Raw genomic sequence first — 26,057 nt, forward strand, 5'->3', positions numbered from 1 at the left:
CACCTTCTTTGATATTTTCACATTTCTCTTGTTATTCGTAGCCATATTTTTGTACAGGTTAGAAAGAACTTGTCCACAATAAAGTCACTTTCTTCCGTTAACACACTCAAAGTCTGTTTTACACTGCAAAACGGTAGATTTTTCACTTTTGTAAGCATATCAATTTATAAATTGATAAATTTATTCAATTTATAAGCATATAAATTAAAAGCAAACGACGAAACCTGCCATGACAAGCGCATAACACATACTGAACGAGGATTAGCGAGAAACATCCACGCTCGCGATTTTGTCACCCCCCCCCCCACCCACTGAGCGCTGTTTTGACCGGGAAAGATAATTTTAGCCACGCCCATGTTTTTTTATGGCGGAAAATATTCACGGCGCTTTAAAATTCACATTTTTTAGGTTTCGTTTTATATTAAATCGGCGATCGCGAAATCGCGAATACAGATACCACGAATAGCGGGGGTTTACTGTACTATACTGTTACATTTGTAGAGTTTTAAATTAATTATAGCTTTACTAGAAATAAAATTTTTTAGCTAAAAAAAAAAAAAAAAGCCTATCGACATGATTAGAACTTTTGATTACTTATTTAGTACAATTAAAACTGTGCATACAATGAAAAAAACTGTATAATCCTGTAAACTGTACAATTAAAACTGTATAATCCACTACCATGTGCTTCCATACTAGTTATATGTTGCAGTATTCTCATCAAATTGCTAATGCAAAAGCTCTCTGAATATAAAGTTGTAATTATTTACAAAATCTCTAGCTAGTTTTAAAAATAAGCTAAAAACTGCAGCTAGGACTACTAAACTATTTATTGAACACATCCAAAAAAAATTAAGTAAGAAGGTAGAGGAGGAGGAACAGTAGTTATCTTTCAGTTGTCAGTTAGCTTACAATAGACATTTTACCGACAGGTCTGTCAAACGAGGTACCTTGTGGATTAAATATCTTTAGTTAACAACAACCTTTTTATTTAAAAAAAAAAAAATTCTTGGCTACAAGAAGTTTTGAAAAGTTGCTGTTCACTTCAGCTGTGTTGTAAACAAGACCAGACTAAAGATATAAGAAATATTAACAGAGAAGCAATGTATAGTTCCTTTGTACACATAATACTATAGTAAAAAGTTGTTTTATGGCTATACTTTTAAATATTAAAAATAATTAATGCTTCATATTGAAATTGAATAACAAGCAGGAAGAATGCTGAAATTCACATTGATGTAATTTTAACAGATGTTAAAATTTTTAAGTTTTCTGTTTTTTGTGCATAAAAATATATATATATATTTTTTTTTATTTATTATTATTATTATTATATGTAATTCCTGCTAGAAGATTAATGTAATATAATTTATCAGTGTATATGAGGTTTTTTACAGTTCCACCTCTGAATCTGAATTTGTAAAATTCAGATTAGTCACAATTAATGGTGGATCACATATTTGTAGCATTTTCAGATTTGAATATGCTGCATGCAGAGCTGTAGCTGTATGATGGTTACTTGACCAGAGTGGTCAGTGTCACTTAAAAGTCACACATACACCTTGGTTTCTTTTACATACATTATATATATGTACATATATATATATATATATATATATGTAAATTAGAATAGGTCAGCAGAGTGTGTGTGTGTGTGTGTGTGTGTGTGTGTGTGTGGGGCTTGAGAGTTAAGGCATGTTAATTTCAGCTTATATTTAGGTAATACTAGCATAAATAAATTTATTAATTTGGTTAAATATGTATTAATTATATACAAGATTTGATGAAAGCGTTCTAAGACTTTATTTATTGCAAAAGAAGTTGTAGAGATGGAGGGCTAATGTGATATATGAATGTAAGGGAGGGTCACTATATTACTGTTCAAGCCACTTCCTGCTCCACAAAACCAGTAATGAGCAGTGCATGCCAAAGCTTAGTAGTATCTTAGGCTTTGGTTGCAGTCATAGCAGAGGTGAAAGCAGAATGTTTGCATCATTTCATGTGAAGAGCAGGAAAAGCAGAGTAAAATTCCTCCAGAGGTTAAGAACTGCATTTTGTAAATTTAATTAAAGCTGTCATTTATCACTGGATGAAATGTTTTCAAAACAGCCAAGAATCTGTTAAAGATGACCAGTGTTTAGGTTGACATTGATCTGCAATCAGTGATGAAATGGTTGCTAAACTGCATGATTACATTCTGATTGGTAGTTAACCACCTGACAAATTGCTAATGAACTGGGAATTTGTTTTGGATCATACCAGGAAATTTTGGCCAAATACCTTGGCATGTGAAGTGCTAGCAAAATCTGTTCCAAGATTATTGAATAAAGAACTTAGATAGTATGAATCAGAGCTGTAATACTCAATATGTTCTACGTTGATAATAATATTAGTAAAATAATAAGAGGAGTTTACCTCAATATAGTACGTAGAACACTTCCGTATGATACCCTCCAGAAATTAAAACGGAAAAACCGAAAAAATCAACAACTTACCGGTACATTAGAGTAAAATATAAATAATTAAATAATCAATTTAACACAATTCAAATCAATTTAAAACAATTAAAAATCAAATTAACGCAATTAAAAGAATCTAACGAAAATATTCAAAATGATTTTTCTTCCTGAAGCTGACAACGCTTTTCAACCGAATGTCGTGATTATTCGTCTTCGCGCATGTGCGAAAAGGTCCACGCATTGGAGATCAAATATGGCCGCTGAACATTAACAGAATTCTCGTGTAATTTAATTTCAACGGTTTCTGCAATTAATAGTCGCGTATAATTATGTTGAATGTTAAGTATTTTGGCCTCGTTAAATAAAAAAGTATGTTTTTCATTAGTGGCATGAAAGGCTAATTCTGACGCTGCTGAACGAGAAGCTCGCACTGAGGCTTCATGTTGATTTACACGAATATTAAGAGAAAATTGCATTGAACCTTGGTAAGACGAGTCGCAATCACCGCAAGAAATGTTGTATACCAGATCATTAATTTGTGTTGCGAATGCAGAAAGCACCGAGCGATTGTTCAGTATAGTGTGTAACTTCCGTATTGGCCTAGTTACAATTTTAAATTCTGTATCTTTAAAGAATCTGTTAAGCTGTTTGTGCCACTGTTCAACATATGGGACAGAAATAAAGTATTTTTTGATATTACTATTGTTGAATATTTTCGTTAGATTCTTTTAATTGCGTTAATTTGATTTTTAATTGTTTTAAATTGATTTGAATTGTGTTAAATTGATTATTTAATTATTTATATTTTACTCTAATGTACCGGTAAGTTGTCAGTTTTTTTCGGTTTTTCCGTTTTAATTTCTGGAGGGTATCATATGGAAGTGTTCTACATACTATATTGAGGTAAACTCCTCTTTTTGAATAAAGAACTGTGTGAGTGGAAAACAGTGGAAGTGAACATTTTATCAATTGCATTGTTATTGGTGATGAAACATGAATCTCCAGCTGTGACTCGAAAATGAAATTCCATTCATTCTAGTGGAAGTCACCAAGCTCATCTTCCCTAAAAAAATAATGGTCAGGTGGTAAATCAGATTTATTATAAAAGGTTCTGATACAATTCGGGGGAAAAGTTTAGCTAAAAATGCCACTAGCTGTTTAAAAATGGTAAATTGTTTCTTTACCATCACAGTTTTTACACACACACACACCCACCCACCCCACTTTACATTTTAGAATTTTTGTCCCAAAAGCAACAGATGTCAAGCCTGTTATAAAGAAATTCTGATCCAATTGAGGGAAAAAGTTAGGAGAAAACTCCATCAGCGGTTTGAAAATGGTGGATGGCATTCTCTAACATGACAATGCTCCCACATACTCCATACTTTCCATTTGAGTATCTTTGGTCCAAAAAAAAATATTCTTGTAGTACTTCACCTTCAGTATTCATCTGACCTTGCTCCCAAGTGATTTTTTTTTTCTTTTCCCCAAACTCAGAATAAAATTGAAAGGACAAAGACATTCCAACCCTTTAACAGAATGTTATAGTGGAACTTAACTGATTTAAAGTTGAAGACTTCAACCGAATCTAGGAATGCCATATGTAAGATTTTGAACAGTGTATTGTTAAATAAAATGTTTAATCAAAACCAAATACTTAAGAATATTAGTAATAAAAGAACTTCAGTCTATCATATGCTGTGGCTTCAAGATGAGAGTACAAGTTGCTATCACTGTAATGTGTTGTTTTAGTGCATTTATGGGTTTCTTTGTTTTTTTTTTTTTTGAGTATGTTTAAAATGTAGTGTTTCTTGTTCTATTTTGTTTGATTAAACATTTTTAACAGTTAAAAACAATGTTTGCGTGAAGTTTTATATGTATGGTTTTATTATTTGGTAAAATCATTAATATATTCTGAAACATAACTTTAAAATATTATTCAGAATGCTGTTCAACTGCCTGTTAAGAGCCATGCAGAAAAAGCAGCTGAAGCAGCTCGTCTTAGGATGCAGTTTCCTGTCTCTAGTGGTAGCCAGCATCGTAGGAAAGAGTTAGAGTGGGTTCCTGTAGAAAAAGAAAATTCAGATTCACAAAGCTCAGAAGTTTTACTAGATTCTGCAGTTCAGCCTGAGGAAGTCTGTATTGAACTAAATGATAAAGAACTGCCTTCAGAAATACCTCTTCCTATGTCTGATGAATCGCGAGATGTTGATCAGACCCTGACTTCTACTCCTGAAATAACTGATGTTCCAGTTACTCTTCCTCTTCCTGCTGATATTCCAATTCCTCCAACTCCCATTGTTGCACCTGTTTCTTCAGCTTCCTCTTCTCTTACTACTTCTCTTAATACTATTCCACTCCCTCCTCCTATTGTTCATGTTTCAAATATTCCAACGCCACCTCTACCACCTCCCCCACTACCACCATCAGTTCTTGTACAGCCATCCACTGTGGTACCCTCTACACAAGTATTTCCTACTGGTCCTGTTCAGGTATGTTCATATTAATCAAATAGTTTTGTCAATTAATCAATTAACCAAATGGCTTTGTTAAGAGAAGATCTCATCTGATAAATCTGTTAAGGTGTAATGAAGAGGTATTGGATGCAAGAAATAACTTTTGAAATAATTTATTTTGATAATAGAAAGGTTTGACACTGTCTCACACAAACATTGTCAACACTCTCTATTTAAAAGTAAGGTTAGATAACATGTATTGTTAAGTAGCTCTATCACATAGATGTAGCAGCATCTGTATGATAGACCCACTACTTTTAGGTTCCACTCTGAAAATATTGTGTTGCCTTATATTTAAATAATGATCACTCTGTAATGATGCGACTCCTAAGTATAACAAGGTAAAGTGTAATTTATTTACAGTATTTTTTTTATGAAAGATTGTTTGAGAATGAATATAAATATTACATCTTCAGCGACAAACAAATATTTCAATAAATGCATAGTTTAAATCTTTGCTCTGCATTAATAGTAAAAAAGAAGCCTCCTTACCTAGATATACATTATTTAATTTTATTACAGGATAACTGAAGCTGATTCACAAATTAACTTTGCTGCTGATAATTATATAGAATTCCATTGAAATTTTGCAATCCATTGATTAAAAAATTGGAATAAACATATCCGAAAAAGTTAATCTACTGGAAAAATATAGCTTTGTTGACTCAACTCAATTCAGGCTCTTCTGGGTTGAGGGATTATCAAAACACTATATTCATCCTTTGCCTGCTGGAGTGCTTTGTAGCTTCCCATGAAAAGATAAAGCATCGGTGGCCTGGTTACTCTTCTATTTTTTCTCAGGTATTTTCATTTATTCTTCATTAGGCAACTTTCATTTTAATCTCTAAATTTTCATTTCAATTTGTAACAGCCTTTGCCAATAAGGATATGTATTGTCTTAACTGGCATTGCATAGTTTTCACTTTTGAAAAATTTCCTTCCATTCATTCTAATTTTTCATTTTTGGAAACCATAAACCTGCAAAGAGATACCATTTCCCTGGTTTTTGGCATTTTCCTTCTTTTCCCATTATTCCTTTTTCCATATAAGCAGACTTTATTTTAATACTTAAAAAAGTTTTTTTTAAGTCACGTTTCCTATCTGGTTGGTGTCAACAAGGATATTGCTTGTATCTCACTCCCAACTTCTAAAAAAGTTGCCATTATAATTTATTTATAGATTATATCAAACCTCTGTGGTTTCTTATTTTTACTTCGTCAGTCTCTTCTGCTTTTTTTTTTTTTTTTTTTAATCTCTTTTAACCATTAAGCAACAGTGTGTGAAAGCTTACACCACATGAATAGGGATGATTATACAAAACACTCACTTTGAACAGTTGTCAATGCATTTGTGTCTAAACATTTTTAACAGAGGCATGCATGTTTGACTGCAGTAATTTCTGCCAAAAATTTAATCATAACAATAAGCATTGCTGTCTTAAAAAATATTACCTTGCCATACTGATTCTGATTCAAGGGTAGTAAAGAATTTAATTTTCAACATAAAACATGAGTTGAAATAAAACTAAATTTCTCCTTCCATTATTCATAATTGAATTACTCAAAATCATGTAATAAAAATTTCATTTATTCTAATGAAATTTTTCTTCCTTGACTTAAAGGAATTAAATAATATCAATGGTTAACAAAACTTCATTTGAGTTTTTTCATAAGTATATTTAACTTCAGGTATAATGTGAATAACACTCAGAAAAAGTTAGCCTTAGACTGTTCATAATAAGCATTTAATTAATAAACACCACTCAAAATTGCTTACACTTCAGCATTACAGTAGCCAAAAGGATGTGAACTTATTCTGTATCTAGGGAAAAAAAAAAATAAATAAATAAAAAAACTCCCCAATCTATATTATTTGCACTTCTTACCTTGTGAGGTACTTTATTTCATTTATCTACAGCACATTGCTTGAAGGTAAACTCCATGAGCTCCAGTCTTCTGTTACTCCTTAAGATTTTATATTTAGTATTAGTATTAGCAATTTTGTTTTTGAATTTGAATTTTGCTTATTCCTTGCTGGTACTAATACTAACAAGATAAAAAGACACTGTTATGCCATGTGAAATTTTTTTTTTTTTTTTTTGTGTAAGCTGTTTATTGAAATGTTAATGCCTAAATCTAATGCAGATTAGCTTCATTTCAGTGTTCGCATAAAATCCATCATCAAACAAAGGATTTGTTTTGTTTGCTATGCTTTGAAAGCATAGCAAACAGAAAAAGTTAGCCTTAGACTGTTCATAATAAGCATTTAATTAATAAACACCACTCAAAATTGCTTACACTTCAGCATTACAGTAGCCAAAAGGATGTGAACTTATTCTGTATCAGCTAGGAAAAAAAAAAAAATAATAAATAAAAAAACTCCCCAATCTATATTATTTGCACTTCTTACCTTGTGAGGTACTTTATTTCATTTATCTACAGCACATTGCTTGAAGGTAAACTCCATGAGCTCCAGTCTTCTGTTACTCCTTAAGATTTTATATTTAGTATTAGTATTAGCAATTTTGTTTTTGAATTTGAATTTTGCTTATTCCTTGCTGGTACTAATACTAACAAGATAAAAAGACACTGTTATGCCATGTGAAATTTTTTTTTTTTTTTTTGTGTAAGCTGTTTATTGAAATGTTAATGCCTAAATCTAATGCAGATTAGCTTCATTTCAGTGTTCGCATAAAATCCATCATCAAACAAAGGATTTGTTTTGTTTGCTGTGCTTTGAAAGCATAGCAAACAAAACAAATTACAAAACAGTATTGCATAATTCATCTGTTTCTTATGTATGTGTTCTTAATGTTAAAATATAAATGAGATAAAAGAAAATAAAGTCAATATAAAACGATAAAATTTAATTAAAATAGTTGATAAATGTCTTGAAAATATATAAGAAAGAAGAGACAATTTCATTTTTCAGTCCTCATTTCAAGAAACTACAGAAAAATGTCAAGACATGGAAATATATTGAAGGCATTGAAAAAATAAAATGGCACCATTTTGTTTAACTCATGTTGGGGTGGGGGCTGAAAATCCTCAATTTGAGCAAGAAATAATATTGAAGTAAGCAAAACAACTACTGGGTTATAGACTAAACTAATAATGAAAAAAACAAATAATTAATAATGATATTAGCCCTAGACAGAGACTAAACTAATAATGATAAAGTTTCTAAGACTGTTCATAATGAAATGAACAGTCTTAGAAACTGAACACAAAGGTAGAGGGAGAACAGCCTTAGTTATTTGTCCGTACTACGCCATGTGATAATTCAGTCTGTGGAAGATATCAAAAGTTTGACCTCTGGGAGCTAGACTAAAACATAAACAACTGGAAGTTTTGAGAACTCAAGTATGGCTTATTAGTCCTTATGGCCAATAATCAATGGAAAAAAAATAAACATGGAATGAATTAAATAAAGTAGAATGAACATTGATGGGATAATTTGGGGTTGGGGATGCCCATTTTATTTCATTTCATTTACTGTGGATGCTGCATCCACAATTAATGAAATAAATGCAGGAAACCCTACACTTCTTCAGAGTATATCAGCACAATTACAAAAGGGCTGTATTTCGGTCATTGACTGCTATATAGCAAAGCACATCAGTGGATGTCTCTATATCATCCAGATACAGAATGAAAGGTAATGAACAAGTTACACTGAAAAATATAAACAACATGTGCCACGGCTGTCATTCTCCATAGTTTAAATAAATGGAAATAACTGAAATGCAAATTTATATGTTGATCTTGCCAATAAACAGTTGTAAGCTATATGAAGATATGAAAATTAACCTTTAAACCATATATTTTTGGTTTGTTTTTTACTTTTCTTTCTGTATCTTGATCTTATAGGGATGTCTGTTGATGTTTTTTCTGGATAGCAGTCAACAACTGAAATACAGTTTTTTGGAATTCTCAAGAGCTGGTGTTTCCTCAAAAAGAGGTGCTTGTGGTTGTTTCCCTGTCTTTATTTTAATTCAAATATTGTGGATGTGCAGGAAGCCATGCAGTTTTAACCAATAAGGGTGGATGTCACTTTAGTTGATTTCTGATGCTCTTTGAAAGCTATTTTGGTATAGGAAGGGCCAGTTGAGGGATGGATGGGTTGTAATTCTCACAAATCCCTACAACATAGTTATAGCAGTCAGTGATGGAAATAAGAATTTTCGGAATTCACAAGTGGTATTTAGATTTGATTTCATATCTAAAACTTCTGATTGCTGTCGTGTAAGTTATTTTTAGTTGTATAATTGCCTCAATTTATTGTGAAGTTTGAAGCTAAGAGTGCATTCTTGTTTACCTTTCTGCATAGTCTTATCCTCATTACACTAGTATAAAGACATACAACCTGTTTAGCAGCATCAACAGGATCCCTTCCAACTTCTTCAGCAATAAACACTAATGCATTCATCTAAATCCTTTGATTTGATTCCATTACTTTAATTTTCAGTTGAGAGATGAAAAGGAACTGTGCGGTTATAGTACAGTCCAGCATGAAGTTTTCTCCACAGTGTAGCCTGCTATAATACCACATGGGATGTTGGTGATAGTATACAGGAATTCTGTCTGTATAGATTTCCAACTGTACAGATCAGTGGGAAATTTATTCTGGCACTTCCACTGTTCAATGGTCAAACCAATGGTCAATGGTCAGACCATATCGCGAATACTTTCTGTCATTTTAGGAAATATATCGAATTGCTTGAGTGAGAATAAACAGGAGCAAGTTGTTGGTGCAAAGAGATTTTACAAGAAGAGGCTCCAGTTCTGCAGGCTACAATGTCTAGAAAGTAGGCATATACATGGGGATCTGATAGAAGTGTTGAAGGCCTTAAAAGGGTTGGGAAAAACTAATGATGGGGTTATATTTTCTCTTTCTAGGATGACACAAAGAAGGAGCCATAAATTCAAGTTAAGGAAAGAAAATTTGCCTTTAGTCAAAGAGTAATTAACTATTGGAACAAGTTGCTAGCTTGTAATCAGTGAGTTTGTTACTTTAAAGAGGAATTAAATAAATATTGGAAAAATTAGATAAAATATGAACTTGGGATACATTTGTTTATTTATTTGATGGCCAATGCTATATAAGCTTTGCTTCTTTGCATCATTCTGCTGTTTTCTTTTTTTTTTTTTTTTTTTAAGTAGCATATGATTTATCAAGTTTCCATGAAATTCTGATTCATGGGATAGTGTTATACCATTTCATTTTTAAATGCTTATGGTATAGAAAGTTTTGAACATTTCTCATTGAAATTTATTATTATTATTATTATTATTTTTTTTTTTTTTTGGTAAATGTAATGCTTTTTTCTGCTGCATTTATATATTATAGTTGTAATAGTTTTTTTTTTAACATGGTTTATTTAAGTGGCCGAGAATGCTGATTTTCACATTCCAGCTTTGAAAGCCTATAATTCTGTTCCATGTGTATATTTTTGAATGAAATTTTTTTCACTGGTCATTAATATTATGAATATTTTAAAATTAATTTATGTTCATAGTTTTATTAGTTTTTAAAAAACTTAAAGCAATTTTTTTTTAGTTTTATATCTAACATGTATTTTCTTTTTTTTTTTTTTTGCTCTTATTACTTTCCTAAAATAACTTTCATATAAAACGAGCAACAAAGAACTTTCTTTAAGAAAATCAGAAGCAGAAATAAAGTTTAGTAAGAAAGCTTAGCTTAGGTTCTTTACTACAGCAGTTGATCTTAGAAACTTCATGATTTTATATTAGTTCTGAACCACTTTTAGCTTCCCCTCACCAAGCTATAAGTAACTCCTGGATTTCTGTTGCCCTTACATTTAGAAGCTATAAACTTTAATTGCAACTTTTTTAACCATATCTGCAACTAATCCATTAAATAACAACATAGTTTGCTTTCTGGTCATTAACCATCCCTCAAATCTGTAGCAGTCTGACAACTTCCACATTAATTTTCAACATCTGCATCCTTAAGGAAATTTTGGAAAGAAGGTGTTCCTGCACTGATCCCTTAAGGACTCTGGTTGCTATAATGGTCCACCCTGAAGAATGCCCATTTGTGATTACCTCTGTTTCCTATCTTTTAGCCAGTCCTTGATCTAATAAAGGATCTTACTCATAATTCCAGTTTACTTCAGTTTATATAATAGCTTTTCATGCAGGAATGCAACAGTAGTTTTATTAAAGATAAATAATACTAAGACGCATTTAGGGCTAAAGCCTCAAGCTTAAAACGATGCCACCTTATAAATATTCTGTTTATTCAGAAATGGCTGTGTATTAATGATGCTATTGCACTTAATATATACATAGATAAATAATACTTAAGTTGTTTCTTGCATCCAGCCATTGATTTTTTCATAATAAATAACCAGATTGATCAGGCAAGACTTCCTCTTCACAACTCATTTTGGTCCATTAGGATACCATTCTTACCAAAATAATCATGTATCATATCCAAAAAAGGGGATTGTCCAAGAATCTAATGTTTTCATTAACAACATTCCCAACATGTTGATTGCACTTGCATGTGCCCCCCCCCCTTTTTTTTTTTTAGTATAACAAGATGGTATAACCATTGGCCTCTGCAGCCTTATCATCACTCAGCTTCAGTAGCTTTTCTGATACTCTTTGTCATGACTTATCACTTATTTTATATCAGTGTGACTCCTTTTTGCCATTCCACAGTGAATCAAATGTTTTTTCAACTGCAAACTATTACAAAATACCTATTCAGCTTGTTTACCATTTGAGCTTTTTTTTTTTTTTTTTCCCCCATATTAATTTATTTTGGAATCTGTTTAGATAGGCAAGACCAAAAAAAAAAAAAAAAAATCAAGGGTTTTTTTTTTTTTTTTTTTTTTTTTACATACCTAAACTAACTAAAACAGTATTAAATTAGATGATCATGTAGTATCACATTGTGTACAGTACTGTCTTCCCCCACCAAAATGGATCTTCCTGACTGAATTATTTCACATCTATATGAAGCAACCCAACTTTTTTATTGTTAAATGGAAGGCAACCTGCTTTTATTTATTTATATCTTAATTTCTCTGACTTTTATGCCTATATAAAAAAAAAAAAAAAAAAAAACAGCAACTTGATCATAGCAAGTACTCGAGATTTGTGACTGATTTTCTGTTGATGAGTATTTTCAAAAAACAAAAATACTGAGAAAAATATTATACAGCAAAAACAAAAAATACTTTATCTAATATGATCCTTGAGTGGCATGTTGCTCAGGTATAATATCTATGGTCTTAAAGTTAAGAAAATTAGTACTTCTTCCTACGTTAGAACAGATTTGTATTTTGTTTCCTAAGAAATATATGCAGAGCATACATTTGGTGGTAAATGAACACAGAGGCAGCAACAAGGTAAATGAAAATCTTTTCTAATTTGATACTTTTCTAATTTTATATTTTAACTGATTAGTATTTAAGGCAATATTGGGTAGTAACATAATACATAGAATTCTCAAAATTTAAATTTAAAATTAAGATAAAACTAAATTAAATATAAATCAGTTATATGATCTTGAAGATTTTCATTAATAACTTTTTGCTGTTTTTACAGACATTGAAGAAGTGGTAGAGGATCATACCATGAAACGTAGTTTTTGTATATATTTCTTAGGAAATAAAATGCAGCTTTGTTCTTATGCAGGCAGGAGTGCTCATTATCTGAACTTTAAGACCACAAAAGTATTATTATTATGCAGTTATATAAAGAGGTTCAAATATTAATATGTTAATGGTGTTAAATTTGATTTTTTTAAAATAAAAATATGATATCATATAAAAGTATTAACCATTTTGGTGATATTCCTGGAAAAGTTCTATGATTTTTTGTTTCAGCTTTGGGGTGGGGGGGGGTGTTCAAGTTCCATGCCCAGTGTTCAGAGACGTTTCTGAGCCATGTTCAAGTGTGAGAAAGCATTTAAAAGTGGTTCTTATTATTGCTGGAAGATAACAGTACAGAGAAATCATTGCGTTAGGGCTTATTTTTTTCCCCATTATTATTACATCCCCATTATTACATTTATAACATATGCTAAAATGTGAAAATTGTATTAAAAAAATCCATAATGGGCACATAAAGTGAATTTTGTTAATATCTGATATCTCTTTTTATGTTGCTTATTTCATTTTTAAACAGAGCTTTTCCCTATATAAAATATTGCATGTTTTATTATACAAGATATCTTAAAAGCCTGTTTCTGTTGAAGAAGTTGGGTATTGATCAAAGAGTGAAAGAGAAGTTCAAAAATCATGGGTTTGTAATCTGAAGACTTGAATTTTTGTTACTTAGGACAAGTCCTTATAGTGCTGCCCTTCTGGTATATCAATAATTAAAGATGCTGACAATATTTCCACTTTTATGTGAAAAAGGAGTGTTTTCAGAGTAGAGAAGCAGCAGTACTACAGAAAAGACAAATATGAATTGTATTTTATTTTATTGTTCTCATAGAGAAAAAAATATTTCGTTGTGGCCAACAGAGCAGTGTTGCAAATCAAGTAAACCGTATATTCGTGCATATGTTATTGTGTGGTGTTCCATATGCATATAAGTTTGGTTTTGTTAGCTTGTAATACTTTGCCACTGTTGACCATTCCAAGACATATCTAAGGGTAGTGTGATAAAAAAAAACAATGATTTCATTCATTTTCTCTTTCCTGTAGTACCATTTCTTCCTTCTCTGGAAACATATTACCCTTTTATGTCATGCCAAAGTGTCTACACCACTTTTTTACTATTGACATGAGAAGAGTGTAGCATTTTAATAGTTGGTCTTTGGTAACAAAAATTCCAACACATTCTGATATTCATAATGTCAGAATGTGTTGGAATTGAAAACCCGTGATTTGCAGCAACTTTCTCTCTCTCTTTCACTTCTCAGTATTTTATAAAATACAGACTCTTATAGAAGCAGACTTGAGACATGTTGTACGTATTATGTTAATATGTAATAAATAATTTTAGAAATGCATGCAAAACACTATTGGACTATCTCATCATTAGAAAAAATGTATCATATAGATATCCAGTACAATGTGATTAGAAGACTACATAATATACTACTCCTTGATATTACCTCTTAATAAAATTTTTAACTATTCAGAATTTTAAATATATTAAAAACACATATCAAAATCATTAAATTTCATATAGAAATGTCCATCTAGTGATAGTTCACATTCTTGGGTCACTTGAGTAAAATTCTTATTGCAGTAAATTTAGTTACTAAATTTACCAACCAACTAAACTTATTAGAAATTAGAATGATAAGATGCCATTGGAAGTGTCTTGATTAATGATATAATGTTTAATACAGGTTATTAAACACACATTTTTGATGCCTGTTGCCCACATTTCCTGGAGCAACAAATAACCAGATTTAATATAAGAACTTTGCTCTAATGTATGCCGACAGAATTGAGTTGGTACCTAGCCTAAACAAGGCAGTCCACTTGTATGTATGTTATCCTTATCAAGTCATTTTCATGTGATTATGCTAGCCACTTAAAATTCACCATTCAAATGGTTACAAATTTAATATAGACACTGTTTAAATTGGCATTAGAACTCCTTCAGTATCAGGATTTGACCAGCACAAAGGTGGTTTTTGCTAATGGTTATTGGCATATCTGTCTTTGCTTAACATCACATTCATATTAGAAACCTTGCTTATTGTGAGATTGGACAGCTTTGTGCACTTCAGGTAAATTACACATTGTAATGTGTCTTTCACTAGAATCTGGAAGGTTTCTGAACACACATTATGCCATTCTCGTTTGTTTCAGTGTGGCTGCCACTTTTGATGAGATCCCCTATATACAGTCTCTATACAGACTGTATATAGTGATGAATCACCACTGTTCTTGAGGAGACAACAGTTGTCATTGCTGTATGCCTACAGGATAAGATCCATAAGAGAACATCCGACTTGGACAACTTTATTCTCACCAAAATGGGAAAACATATATAGGAACTGCAAAAGAGCAAACCAGCCTCTAGGCATCAGACTACAGGAGCTATTGATAACACATGATCTCAAAATAGATAACGTTGCAAACCAAGAAGGACATATAGATCCACCATGGATAAACCATACCACAGCTTATGAACTCCTCACACAAAACTGGAATAAAAATACTTTATCAGACAGCAACTTTCAACAACTGCATGCAGCACATAAAATGCAATATCCCAATCACATATCAATATATACAGACGGATCAAAATCAGAGAACCATGTAGGAGCATCAGCAGTATTCCCAGATGTTACATTGTCACGCCAACTCCCAAAAGAATGCATTGTCTACACTGCAGAATTAATAGCAGTTCAGATAGCCCTGGAGCATTTCAGAACCACCTACCACTTGAGAACAGTAATATACTGTGATTCATTAAGTGTAATCCAAGCCATACAAAACACAAGCAATATAACCCATCCAGTACTCTGGCAAATTAAACAGATACTTACAGGCTCCACAAATAAAAAACAAGAGATACTTTTCTGTTGGATACCAGGACACAAAGGGATAAAAGGAAATGAAGAAGTGGACAGAATTACAAAATCAGCCACTAACCTTCAAGAACAATATTTCACAGTTCCACATAAGGACTACAAACCAATCATTAAAAATCGCTGTCTAACCCAATGGCAAGAACTCTGGAAAAAACAAACCCATGGAATAAATTATACGAAATAAAACCAAAAGTTGAGCACTGGAAAACAAGCATAAGGAAATCAAGGAGGGAAGAAGTTGTTCTGACGAGATTGCGGATAGGCCATACGCATTTCACAAATGGTTATCTTTTACGTGCAGAAGAACCCCCAAGATGCCAAGTATGCAATACTATCCAAACAGTTAAACCTATACTTATAGAATGCCCAACATATGAAAATGATCGACACCCAATTTTTTCATCATTATATAAAGAAACCAAAACATCACCCTTAAAGATCTTTTAGGTGACAAGGAACAAGTGTCAGATATTTTTAGATTTATACAAACAATCAACATTTACCATCTGCTGTAAATAATAATATAATACCACAGAAACAGTTAACCTTTTACATTCAAACAAGATTTATATAAAGAGAACATTGTATAACAAATGAACTGGCGCACTATGATCTCCGTTGTCAATGCGCCAATAAACACCAAAACAACAACAACTTTTGATGAGATCAAAGGAAAATTGGTAATTGTGCAAATAGATAAAAGAAAATCCCATTATTCTCAATCTGGTGGCTATAGTGGTCCATTAGGATACCAGTTTCAATACCTTACTATTTCCTTGAATCATTCAAATAAATAGTAGCATCATCACCTTAGGTGATGTTGCTACTCATCTTTCTCTGGAGGTGAGGAGGGGAAAGTGACTTTGGTGGGAAACTGTGCAACACTTTCTATTTGCCATGCAAAGTATGCAATGGGCCTGGCTATATCTTGAGAACATCTTTCACATTGTGATTCTACCCAGAACAGGCCGCAGAATGATTTTTGGGACAGGTATCACATAGGTTGCTTGCCATCTGTATATACAAAAAAAAATAAATAAATAAAGTGGGCAACTGGATTTGACAGACACCACCACCCATTTTCCACTTGTCCAGTATACTGTTGATATTGTTTTCCATCTTCTTATCACTGTAGTGAAAAGCTAGTGAAGTAGACTTGCTAAACAACAAAATTAGTACCTTCTCTATGATTTGGCTCATTCTTACTGTGAGAAATGAAAGTGATGTTTGCACCTCATTCTCTGTACAATATTGTAAATCTGTATGTATGATATTGCCTACCTCAGGGTTGCCAGAATTTGGCAGGGATTGCCTAGTACAATAAATTAAAAAAAAAAAAAAAAAAAAAAGGTTACTTGTAGTACACTGGTCTCTGTAAGATGCCTTTCTGATTGTTAGTTAAAATAATTAATGTGGACAGAGTACAATAATTTTTGATATGCGTACTAGAATTATGGTTAATGGCAATGGTGCAGAATTGCCATTTTCATTAGCTGCAGTTTGAAACATAGGCAGCGAGAACTGAAGATAATTACGCAGTTATTACTGGCTGTAAAGGAACTGTCATCTTCTGTTATATTAAAGGGGATAAATTTGCCAAAGGAAAATCTATCCATTGGAGTCATTTTCAAATGCAATGAAAAATTAATGGTCCATTGGTTGAATAAAATTTGTATGCTATTCTTAAAAGCCGCAAAAGTTTATACCTAATGTTGTTTAAGGATATCCTGAAAGTATAAAATAAAAAAAATAAAGCACTATCACTTAACATTTGTATTAGTTTGTGCATTCAAGAAATGTTGCATATATAAAACAGTTTATTTGGATTAGGTGACCCCTTGTAAGGCGAAGTGTGAGAAAGCATATGACTATTCATGATGATAAGGCATGGACTGGATTATATTTTGTGACAGATTTTTACTTTTGCATCGTAGTCTATTAAATGAAAAATGGATTGGTGATCAGAGGATAACCAATTAATAAGGTGGATGATTAAAATGAATAACACAAACAACCTTTAACAAAATCAGAAGTGAAAATAAATTTTTTAGTAAGAAATGAAGAGCACTTCACTGATGCAGTTGGTCATAGAAACTCAGTTTCATGACCAATTCATGACCAGTCCAGATCACTGCCATGTGGAATGTGTTACCACAGGAGGCTTAGTAAAGCCTGGTCAGAAAAAGTTACACAAAGGACTCAGGGATATCCCCATTGACTGGAGATGTGCAAATGTATCACCAATTCACAAAGGGGGATCAAAGGGTGACACGAGTAATTACAGGCCAGTTAGTTTAACTTCCGTTGCCGGGGAAAATAATGGAGTCACTGGTTAAAGATGCATTGCAGGATCATCTAGACAAGGTTGAATAATAATTCAGATGCAGCATGGGTTTGTTAAGGGAAAATCTTGTCTCACCAATTTGATGGGATATTATTATGTGGTTACAAAGGAACTGGATGAAAAAAATAATTTTGATATCATATACTTGGATTTCAGGAAAGCTTTTGACACTGTTGCACATGGAAGACTACTGTACAAATTGGAACAGTATGGTTTTAAGGGTAAGTTGCTACAGTGGATAAAAGGGTGGTTGGGTGGGAGAAGACAGAGAGTGGTAATCAGTGGATGCTGCACTTCAGGGACTAATGTTATTAGTGGAGTACCCCAGGGTTCGGTGTTGGGCCCACTGTTGTTTTGTATATTTCTCAATGATACTCATGAAGGTATATCAGGCTTAATGTCAAAGTTTGCATATGATACAAAGGTTGGCAGGATTGTTAATGACAGTAATGGCAGTGTGCTATTGCAACAGGATCTAGAAAATTTGGGCAGATGGGCTGAGAAGTGGCAACTGAAGTTTAACATTGGCAAATGCAAAGTACTGCATATGAGTAGAAATAACCTCAGAGAAATGTACCAACTGTGTGGTATTACACTTAGAGTGGTAGAAAATGAAAAAGATCTGGGAGTAATTGTGCAGTCAGATATGAAATTCAGATATAACTGAGCATTGCAGACAGGCTGCCAGAGCAGGTCATGGGGTGTGGTCAATGATATACAGGAATTTTGCTAGTAAGGAAAAGGAGGTGATTATCTCCTTGTATAAGGCAACAGTCAGGCCATGCCTTTAGTAGAGCATACAGGTCTGGAGGCCTCATTTTAGGAAGGATGTAGAATTGTTTGAGCATGTACAGAGAAGGGAACAAGATTGGTGAAGGGGCCTTTTACCAAGAAAGGCTTAAGTTCTGGAAATTGCAGTGGCTGGAGACTAGGCACCTGCGAGGTGATTTGATTGAGGTGTAAGGCCTTGAATGGGTTGAGCATGCTGAATTCTGTTGGGATTCTTCCTCTTGCTCAGATTACGAACCTGAGGGGGTATAAATTGAAAATTGAGGGAAGACAGTTGTAGAATACAGTAGATGGGTGGAAATTTGCCTTTATCCAGTGGGTGTTTAATTGTGGGAACAAACTTCCATTTGTTGTGGAAGTTGAAAGCTTAAATAAATTCAAGGAGGAACTGGACGAACTTTTAGAGGAATGGATGTGTGAAATTGTATTATTTATTTATTTATTTATTTTTTGGCTGATGCTACATAAGCTCATACGCTTGCGCTTTCTTGGATTGGATCACATACCTCCCTTATTACTACTACAAGTGAAGCAGTGGTTTCATTTCATCAATTAACATTTTCACAAGTGAGTTTATAAGTACTGTGTAGGCTCTGAGGAGTTGTTTTTTTTTTTATTATTAAAAAAAAAAAAAACTTTTTAAAAATGAAAACCTTGTACATAAATGATTTAAATGTTACTTTATTTTAATTATTTTTTTTTTTTTTTTTTACTTTTTTGATGTGTTACCGTCCTTTACATCTATTTATATATCACTTAATTCAATTTCAACAATTGGATCTGAATTCTATAGAGAATTTCAGATTTTATAAGTCATAATTGGACAGCAGTGGTTGATAGGCACAGTCTCCTCCTCCTATGATTTCAGAATCTATTTTTATGCTAAAATTACTTTGAAACACAGATAAGAGATGGCAGCCCCTTCTGGATGATTTGTAATATACTTTGAAATGTTATTTGAAATAACCTTAAAATGTATATATATGTAAGTACTCCTGGGGTTCACACACATGTGTGTGAGCTCTTCAACACAGATAAAACATACATATGTGTGTACTTTCAAAAAGGTTAAGGTAATTGTAGCCTTGTGTGTTGGAGCATTATCACACTAGCATATAAGTTAAAATTAATGTCAGATAAAAATTTATGTGATGCATATTTGATTTCTAAAATACCAAGGTGTAAAAACAGTAACCAAAAATAGTATCTATCTGCACCAACTGTTTTTTTGTGTCTGTGGTGTTTGAAAATTCTGGAAAGCCTTGTTATATTTGTATACATGTAGTATCGTGACATGTGGAAGTTCAGTTACTGGTAAAATACCATTATGCTGATAAGTTACTAATATTACTCTCTTTAATAATACTATTGTGCTTTAAATACAAGCAGGCTCTCTTCCCTATAGACTGGCCTGGAAAAAGTGTTATTGTTCCTACATATATACACTGATCAGTTACTAATAAATTTTGCTGTAGGCTTTTGAATTTCAAGTGGTATTATGACTTATAATAATGTTTAAATTCTTCTTTGTAATGATATTTCAGGTAATAAGGTTGTTAATATTTTAAGATGGGTTATGTATATTTATCCTGAATTGATTACCGATTACTTTCTCTCTTATTTTTCTAGCCTATTGACATCTCTATAGTTATGGCAAAGAGACTGGAAGCTCTCAAGTGCTTGCAAGAAAACCCATATAATGTTGAGGCTCTAAACCAGATCTATCAAGCTGAACAACAGGTATTCATATTAAATTTACTACACATTTTTTTTTTTTTTCCATATTTAGAAAAAGCGGTGAAAGCATTATGATCACTGAAGCTGAATTTAAATGAGCATGAAGTATTTTGTGGTATTGTGATTTTCGAACTTGCTATTAAAATATCACATTCACTTCCCTTACACTATTTCTTCTTTATTTCTTTTCCCAGTCAATTAATTTCTCAGCTAGATATATTTAATATATTTCTGCTTTATTGTGTTTTTGAACCTAAAAGGGAAACTTTCTTACTTTAATTTGTTTGTAATGTAAACATCAATAACTAAGGCAATGTAACTTGCCTTAGTTATTGATGAATATATGACTGCTAAATGTAAGCTAACAAAAATATTTTCTTTCTGCACATGATTTCCTAAACATTGCACGTATATACTGCATGGAGTGCAATGATGAGAGAATTGCAACATGTGGAGGTTTCATATATGTTAAGCTTTCTGTTTTGCTGCAAGATTTTTGATATTTGCATGTCTTATGGTTTTCTAGCAAGTTTACTTTCCTTCTGAATTTTAGTATTTTTGAAAAGTACTGTTTATCTTTAGTGTAGGGGTTCACAAAGTATGACAATAGCATTGTATCCCTGACCTATTTGTTCATATTTATGACTCATGTCAGTTCGGTTAAGTGACTAAAACAGTGCTTTACAAACTTTTGATGCTGACACATATTTATGCACCAATAATAATTCTACACCCCACCCAGATTTTTGTAATTATGGTGCTGCTTATTGTGATCACATTTGGTTTACAAAAATTGATTAAATCAAGTGGTTGATAACATTTAAATGGAGGGTTTTTTTTTTTTGAAGAAATATAAACTTTTCTCTTACTAATCTTTATTTATTATTCAGTACTAGTGTTTCCATGCAGGAATTCCTTCCCATCATTTCTCAGGAAATTTATATGTTTTTCTGAATCCCGAGAAAAATCAGTCGAGAAAGGAAAAAGTATTATAATTTTCCTGCAGGAATTAAAGCTTAACAATCAACATAGAGACGTTATTGGTTCGAAGGAATCCACCTGTCAAGTCGAAAGCAAGAGAAGGAAATGCTGACACGCAGAGTGGAAGGTTAACTTAACCTTCCACTTCCAGAAGGAACCGAAGTGGAAGGTTAACTTAGCCTTCAGTTTCCAGTCAACTTTGGAAATGTCGAGAAACCTGGTTGAAGTTGACATTTCTGGGAATCGGACAGGAGCAGGTAGGAGAGAAGCAGTCACGATCTAATCAGCCAGTCCTTGTAACTGTTGCCTTGTTATAAAATTGTGTTCTTGGCCCTGTGTGCTGCTAGCTGTGAGTCATCCTTGCAAATAAAATAAATATTAATAAGTTTATATGCAGAGTACACTTTATACAAATCCGATGAGCGGTGTTCCAAGAAATAAGTTTTGGAAGCAAAATAAGTCCTTAAATTGGCAATTTTGACACGTGATTCTGTGCAGTGCTGTTAACCTTGCTAGGAGATCTGAATGTTACGTTATTCGAATACTTCCCAATAATGTTTGATGCCATTTTCCAGTGTTTGAATATTTGCCATAGGTTACAGTTCTTTGTAAATACTACTAAACTTAATATTTCTTATTTATCAAACATTTTTTTTTTTTTTTGGATATCCATAATAATGAATAAAGAGTATGAAGAATATTGGAAGTATTTTAAGAAAGATAAAGGAAATCAGTCAACTCATTTCCAGATATGTTTTAAATCGTTTCAATGTAAAGCATCATTGACTAGTGGACTTCATAGGCATCTCAAACATATTCATCGCATGAAAAGGACAAAAAATTCTGAAAATAATCCTGCTGAGCCAATGCCTATTACTTCTAAGAAACAATGTACAATTTTATAGTAGAAATAACAAGTCAAAGGACAAGAGTCACACGATTTAGAAAAAACGGTAAGCAAACTTGCAGCAGCAGATGGATTATCTATCAATATCATCTCAAAGAGTGAATTTATTAAGGCAAGTTTTTAAGCAAAGGATTGCAGTTGCCAAAAAGTCCATCAGTTATGGAATTAATACATAACTATTACAGTAAAATAGAACAACTGTACATCGGGAAATTTGGTGCTTTTAAATGTGAAAATAAGAAAATGAGCATTTGCATAGACGAGTGGACCAGTTGTAGGAATTGAATGTTCATATATACTACAATGAGACTTCATTTAATCTTGGTTTAATAAGAGTTCATGGGAACTGTCCTGCAGAAAAAGTGTTATCTTTACTTCAGGAAAGATTAGAAACCTTTCAATTAAAACTTGAAGCAGATGTGGTTGCAACAACTAGTGACGGTGCAGCAGTTATGGAAAAATTTGGAAAGTTATCACAGACTATTCAGTAATTATGTTACAATCGTGCACTTCACCTTGCTGTAACGAAAGTGTTTTATGTCAAAAAGTTGAAAGATGAAACATCAAAAACAAGCAGCAGCGGAAGCGAATATGATGCAGATTCTGAATACGAGAAAGATAAAAGCAATGACTCTGATTCAGATAACGTAGCTGGAGCCGATCAGTATGATCTGCAAGGTGACGTCTCTCCAGCAATTTTTAGTATAAGAAAAATTGTAAAACTGTTTAAATATTCTCCAGCGAGAAATTCTCTTTTGCAGCAGGAAATAATCAAGAGTGAAAAAATGGAACTACAAGTCATTTTGGACTGTAAAATATGCTGTAACACATTAGAAACAATGATCAAAAGATTTTTAAAGATCCTAAATCCAATAAAAAATTGTTTTATTACAGCTGAAGCTCGGTTATGAAAAGAGAAATATTATGAAATTGTGAGAGATACGTTAAATTGCTTAAAACCTGTTTGATTAGCAGTTGAGGCATTAAGTAATCATGACGCAAATCTTTTAACAAGCAAAGCAATTTTTAAGTTTCTTTTTAGTAATTTGGAAAAACAGAATTCTGCTTCTTTGAGCAGTATGCTTTTAAAAGAAATTAGAAATGAATTGCTTAAACACAAGAATAAAGATCTAGTATCCTTCATTATATACTAAAGCAGTATTAGTTGTTTATACGAGGTGGAAAAGGACAACTTTTTTGTTTTGGCTTGATTAGCAAAATCATTAATGGAAAGACTTTTTAAAGGAAAATGTACTTTAACAGAAGAATGCAAAGAGAAGAAGATGTTAATGTTGTTGTTGTGGAATACTCCGACATGAAATCGGAGAAACTGATCTAAAATCTGAATTAGCAAAAGCAATATCGATTTCAATGGCAAAACCAAAATCAGGCAAGCAGACAAAATATTTTCATCATTAAAAAAGGAAATGAGCTTATATGAAGCAACATGTACCCTAATGCCCAACTTGAAGATGCTTTTGGACACACCCTTAACAATTTGACCAACATCAATACAAAACGAAAGAAATTTTTCTACGTCTGGAATATGTGTCACAAAACAAAGATCAGGACTATCAGATAGGGCAATTAATGCTTTGTGTATTTTAAAATTTCATTTTAAGAATGATAACTTTTAAATATTAAATATTTGTGGTATTATCTTTCAGTTTTTTTATTTGGCATTTATTTTGTGTTAATGTTCCCTTCTTTTGATGTTTTCTATTATCCAATGTCTATATCAAGTAGAGATCACTTTACATGTTATTGAAATATATAATCTTGTCACAATATATTGGTTCATAATAATAAGAAACCATGCATTTATTACATAATTTTTTTTACAGAAAACTTCTGAAACTTTTAGTATAAACTTATTGATTCACTGATTGATGAAACTTATTGATTCACAAAATGATTCACTGTCTATTATTATGGTCACTCATTATTATTTAAAAATATGTAAATAAAATGTTATGAAAAATACAGAATCACTTATGATTTTGGGAATTCTGATTGCTCGTTCCTGAATCCCGAAGATTAATATCTGTCGGGAATTTGGAAACACTATTCAGTACAGTATACAGAAAACGCAAATACTGAGTTATGGCTCCCATAGTAATAAAGGGGTTCCATTCCAAAGTATGAAATATATAAGAAAAACTAGTCTAAAATTTTGTCTATGTATGTATTATATGTACATAGACAGTACATAGTGAAATGCAAGCATATGGCATCAAAATTAAAATAAGAAACAATTTAATATTAAATGTAATATTTATTAGAAATTTGAAACAAATCTTTCAAACCAGCGCTTTTGCGAGCTAAAAAACGTAACCCACCAGTGCTATCACCAGTTTCGCTAAAGAGTTGATAAAGGAGTTTTGCCTTTTCACAAATGATGAGTGAACTTAACGGAATTTTATTTTGAGTTTGGTCTTCTATCCACAGATTTAAAGCTTTTCCATTTTTTCTAATTTAACATCACAAGTTACAGAGGAAATTTTTGAAGCGATTAGCGCATTTTCACAGACACTACTGCGGATTTTTTCTTTTCGATTTCTTGATTGATCGTACCGTTGACCCATTGATTTTATAATGTTTTGCCACTGAGGAGACACTTTCACCATTAGAAATTTTGTCTAATAACTCAATTTTATTCGCTAATGTCATCACCTTCTTTGATCCTTTCACATTTCCCTTGTTATTTGTAGCCATATTTTTGTACGGGTTAGAAAGAACTTGTCCACAATAAAGTCACTTTGTTCTGTTAACACACTCGAAAGTCTGTTTTACACTGCAAAACGGTAGATTTATCACTTTTGTAAGCATATCAATTTATAAATTGATAAATTTATTCAATTTGTAAGCATATAAATTAAAAGCAAATGACGAAACCCATGACAAGCGCATAACACATACTGAACAAGGATTAGCGAGAAACATCCACGCTCGCGATTTTGTCACTCCTCTCCCCCCCCCCCATCCACTGAGTGCTGTTTTGACCAGGAAAGAATTTTAGCCACGCCCATGTTTTTTTATGGCGGAAAATGTTCACGGCGCTTTAAATTTCACATTTTTTTAGGTTTCATTTTATATTAATACAGATACAGCGAATAGCGGGGGTTTACGGTCCAGCTTTCTCTAACTGTCCAGGATGAAAGGTGTCATGCAACAGATCTTGTGGCCAGGGTGATATCAATTGTGGCTTCCCACATTGTACTAGAGAAGGTCGGTAAGTTATTTGGTTGGTTGAGAATTGAGAAAGAACTGTTTGAGAGATATTCTTCCAGTCTTTGTCCGTTGTTTATGCCTCGTCTATCTTGAGTTTCACTGAACACACTGGCGACCTGCAGTTTACGTCGGCGGCAACGATGATTTTCGCACTTGGGAATTCCAGAGAGATGCTTTGTAAGTATCTAATAATCAGGAGAATATCCTCCCTCGGCCGAGAGTAGAGAGAAACTGTGTAAAATTCCCCCAAAGGGGTGATGATATGGGCACAAGCTGCCCAGGGAAGGCAGTAATGTGGTATTTTGGTAACAGTGAGATCAGAGTTTCTGACCAGAATAGCCGCCCATGGGGTCTCCCTGTCCATTTGAACGATCTTATAAGTCAACGGATACCCTCTAACTGCCTTATTATGTGAATATGGCTCTTGAAGAAAGAGGATATCGAGGTTCTCCTCATCTGCCTTTTTCCTCAACTGCGCTGCAACTGCTTTAGCTCGCTGGGCATTAATTTGTGCAAATTTTACAGTGGTAGTATTAAATTGTTTAAGGTAAGTCCCC

At 32.7% G+C, this 26,057-nt stretch overlaps 1 protein-coding gene across 1 annotated transcript in view; it reads left to right on the forward strand.

Annotated features, from left to right (window-relative positions):
• LOC150083633 (uncharacterized) overlaps positions 1 to 26,057 on the forward strand; it is a 177,740-nt gene that overhangs the window by 93,060 nt on the left and 58,623 nt on the right. Inside the window, exons 6-7 of the mRNA XM_090378548.1 lie at positions 4,403 to 4,951; positions 20,274 to 20,384. Of these exons, the coding sequence (XP_090234674.1) occupies positions 4,403 to 4,951; positions 20,274 to 20,384 (660 nt within the window). The remainder of the gene's footprint in view (positions 1 to 4,402; positions 4,952 to 20,273; positions 20,385 to 26,057) is intronic.

Source organism: Mastigoproctus giganteus, chromosome 7 (assembly GCF_048544385.1).
Source record: "Mastigoproctus giganteus isolate SK-2022 chromosome 7, ASM4854438v1, whole genome shotgun sequence".
NCBI lineage: Eukaryota > Metazoa > Arthropoda > Arachnida > Uropygi > Thelyphonidae > Mastigoproctus > Mastigoproctus giganteus.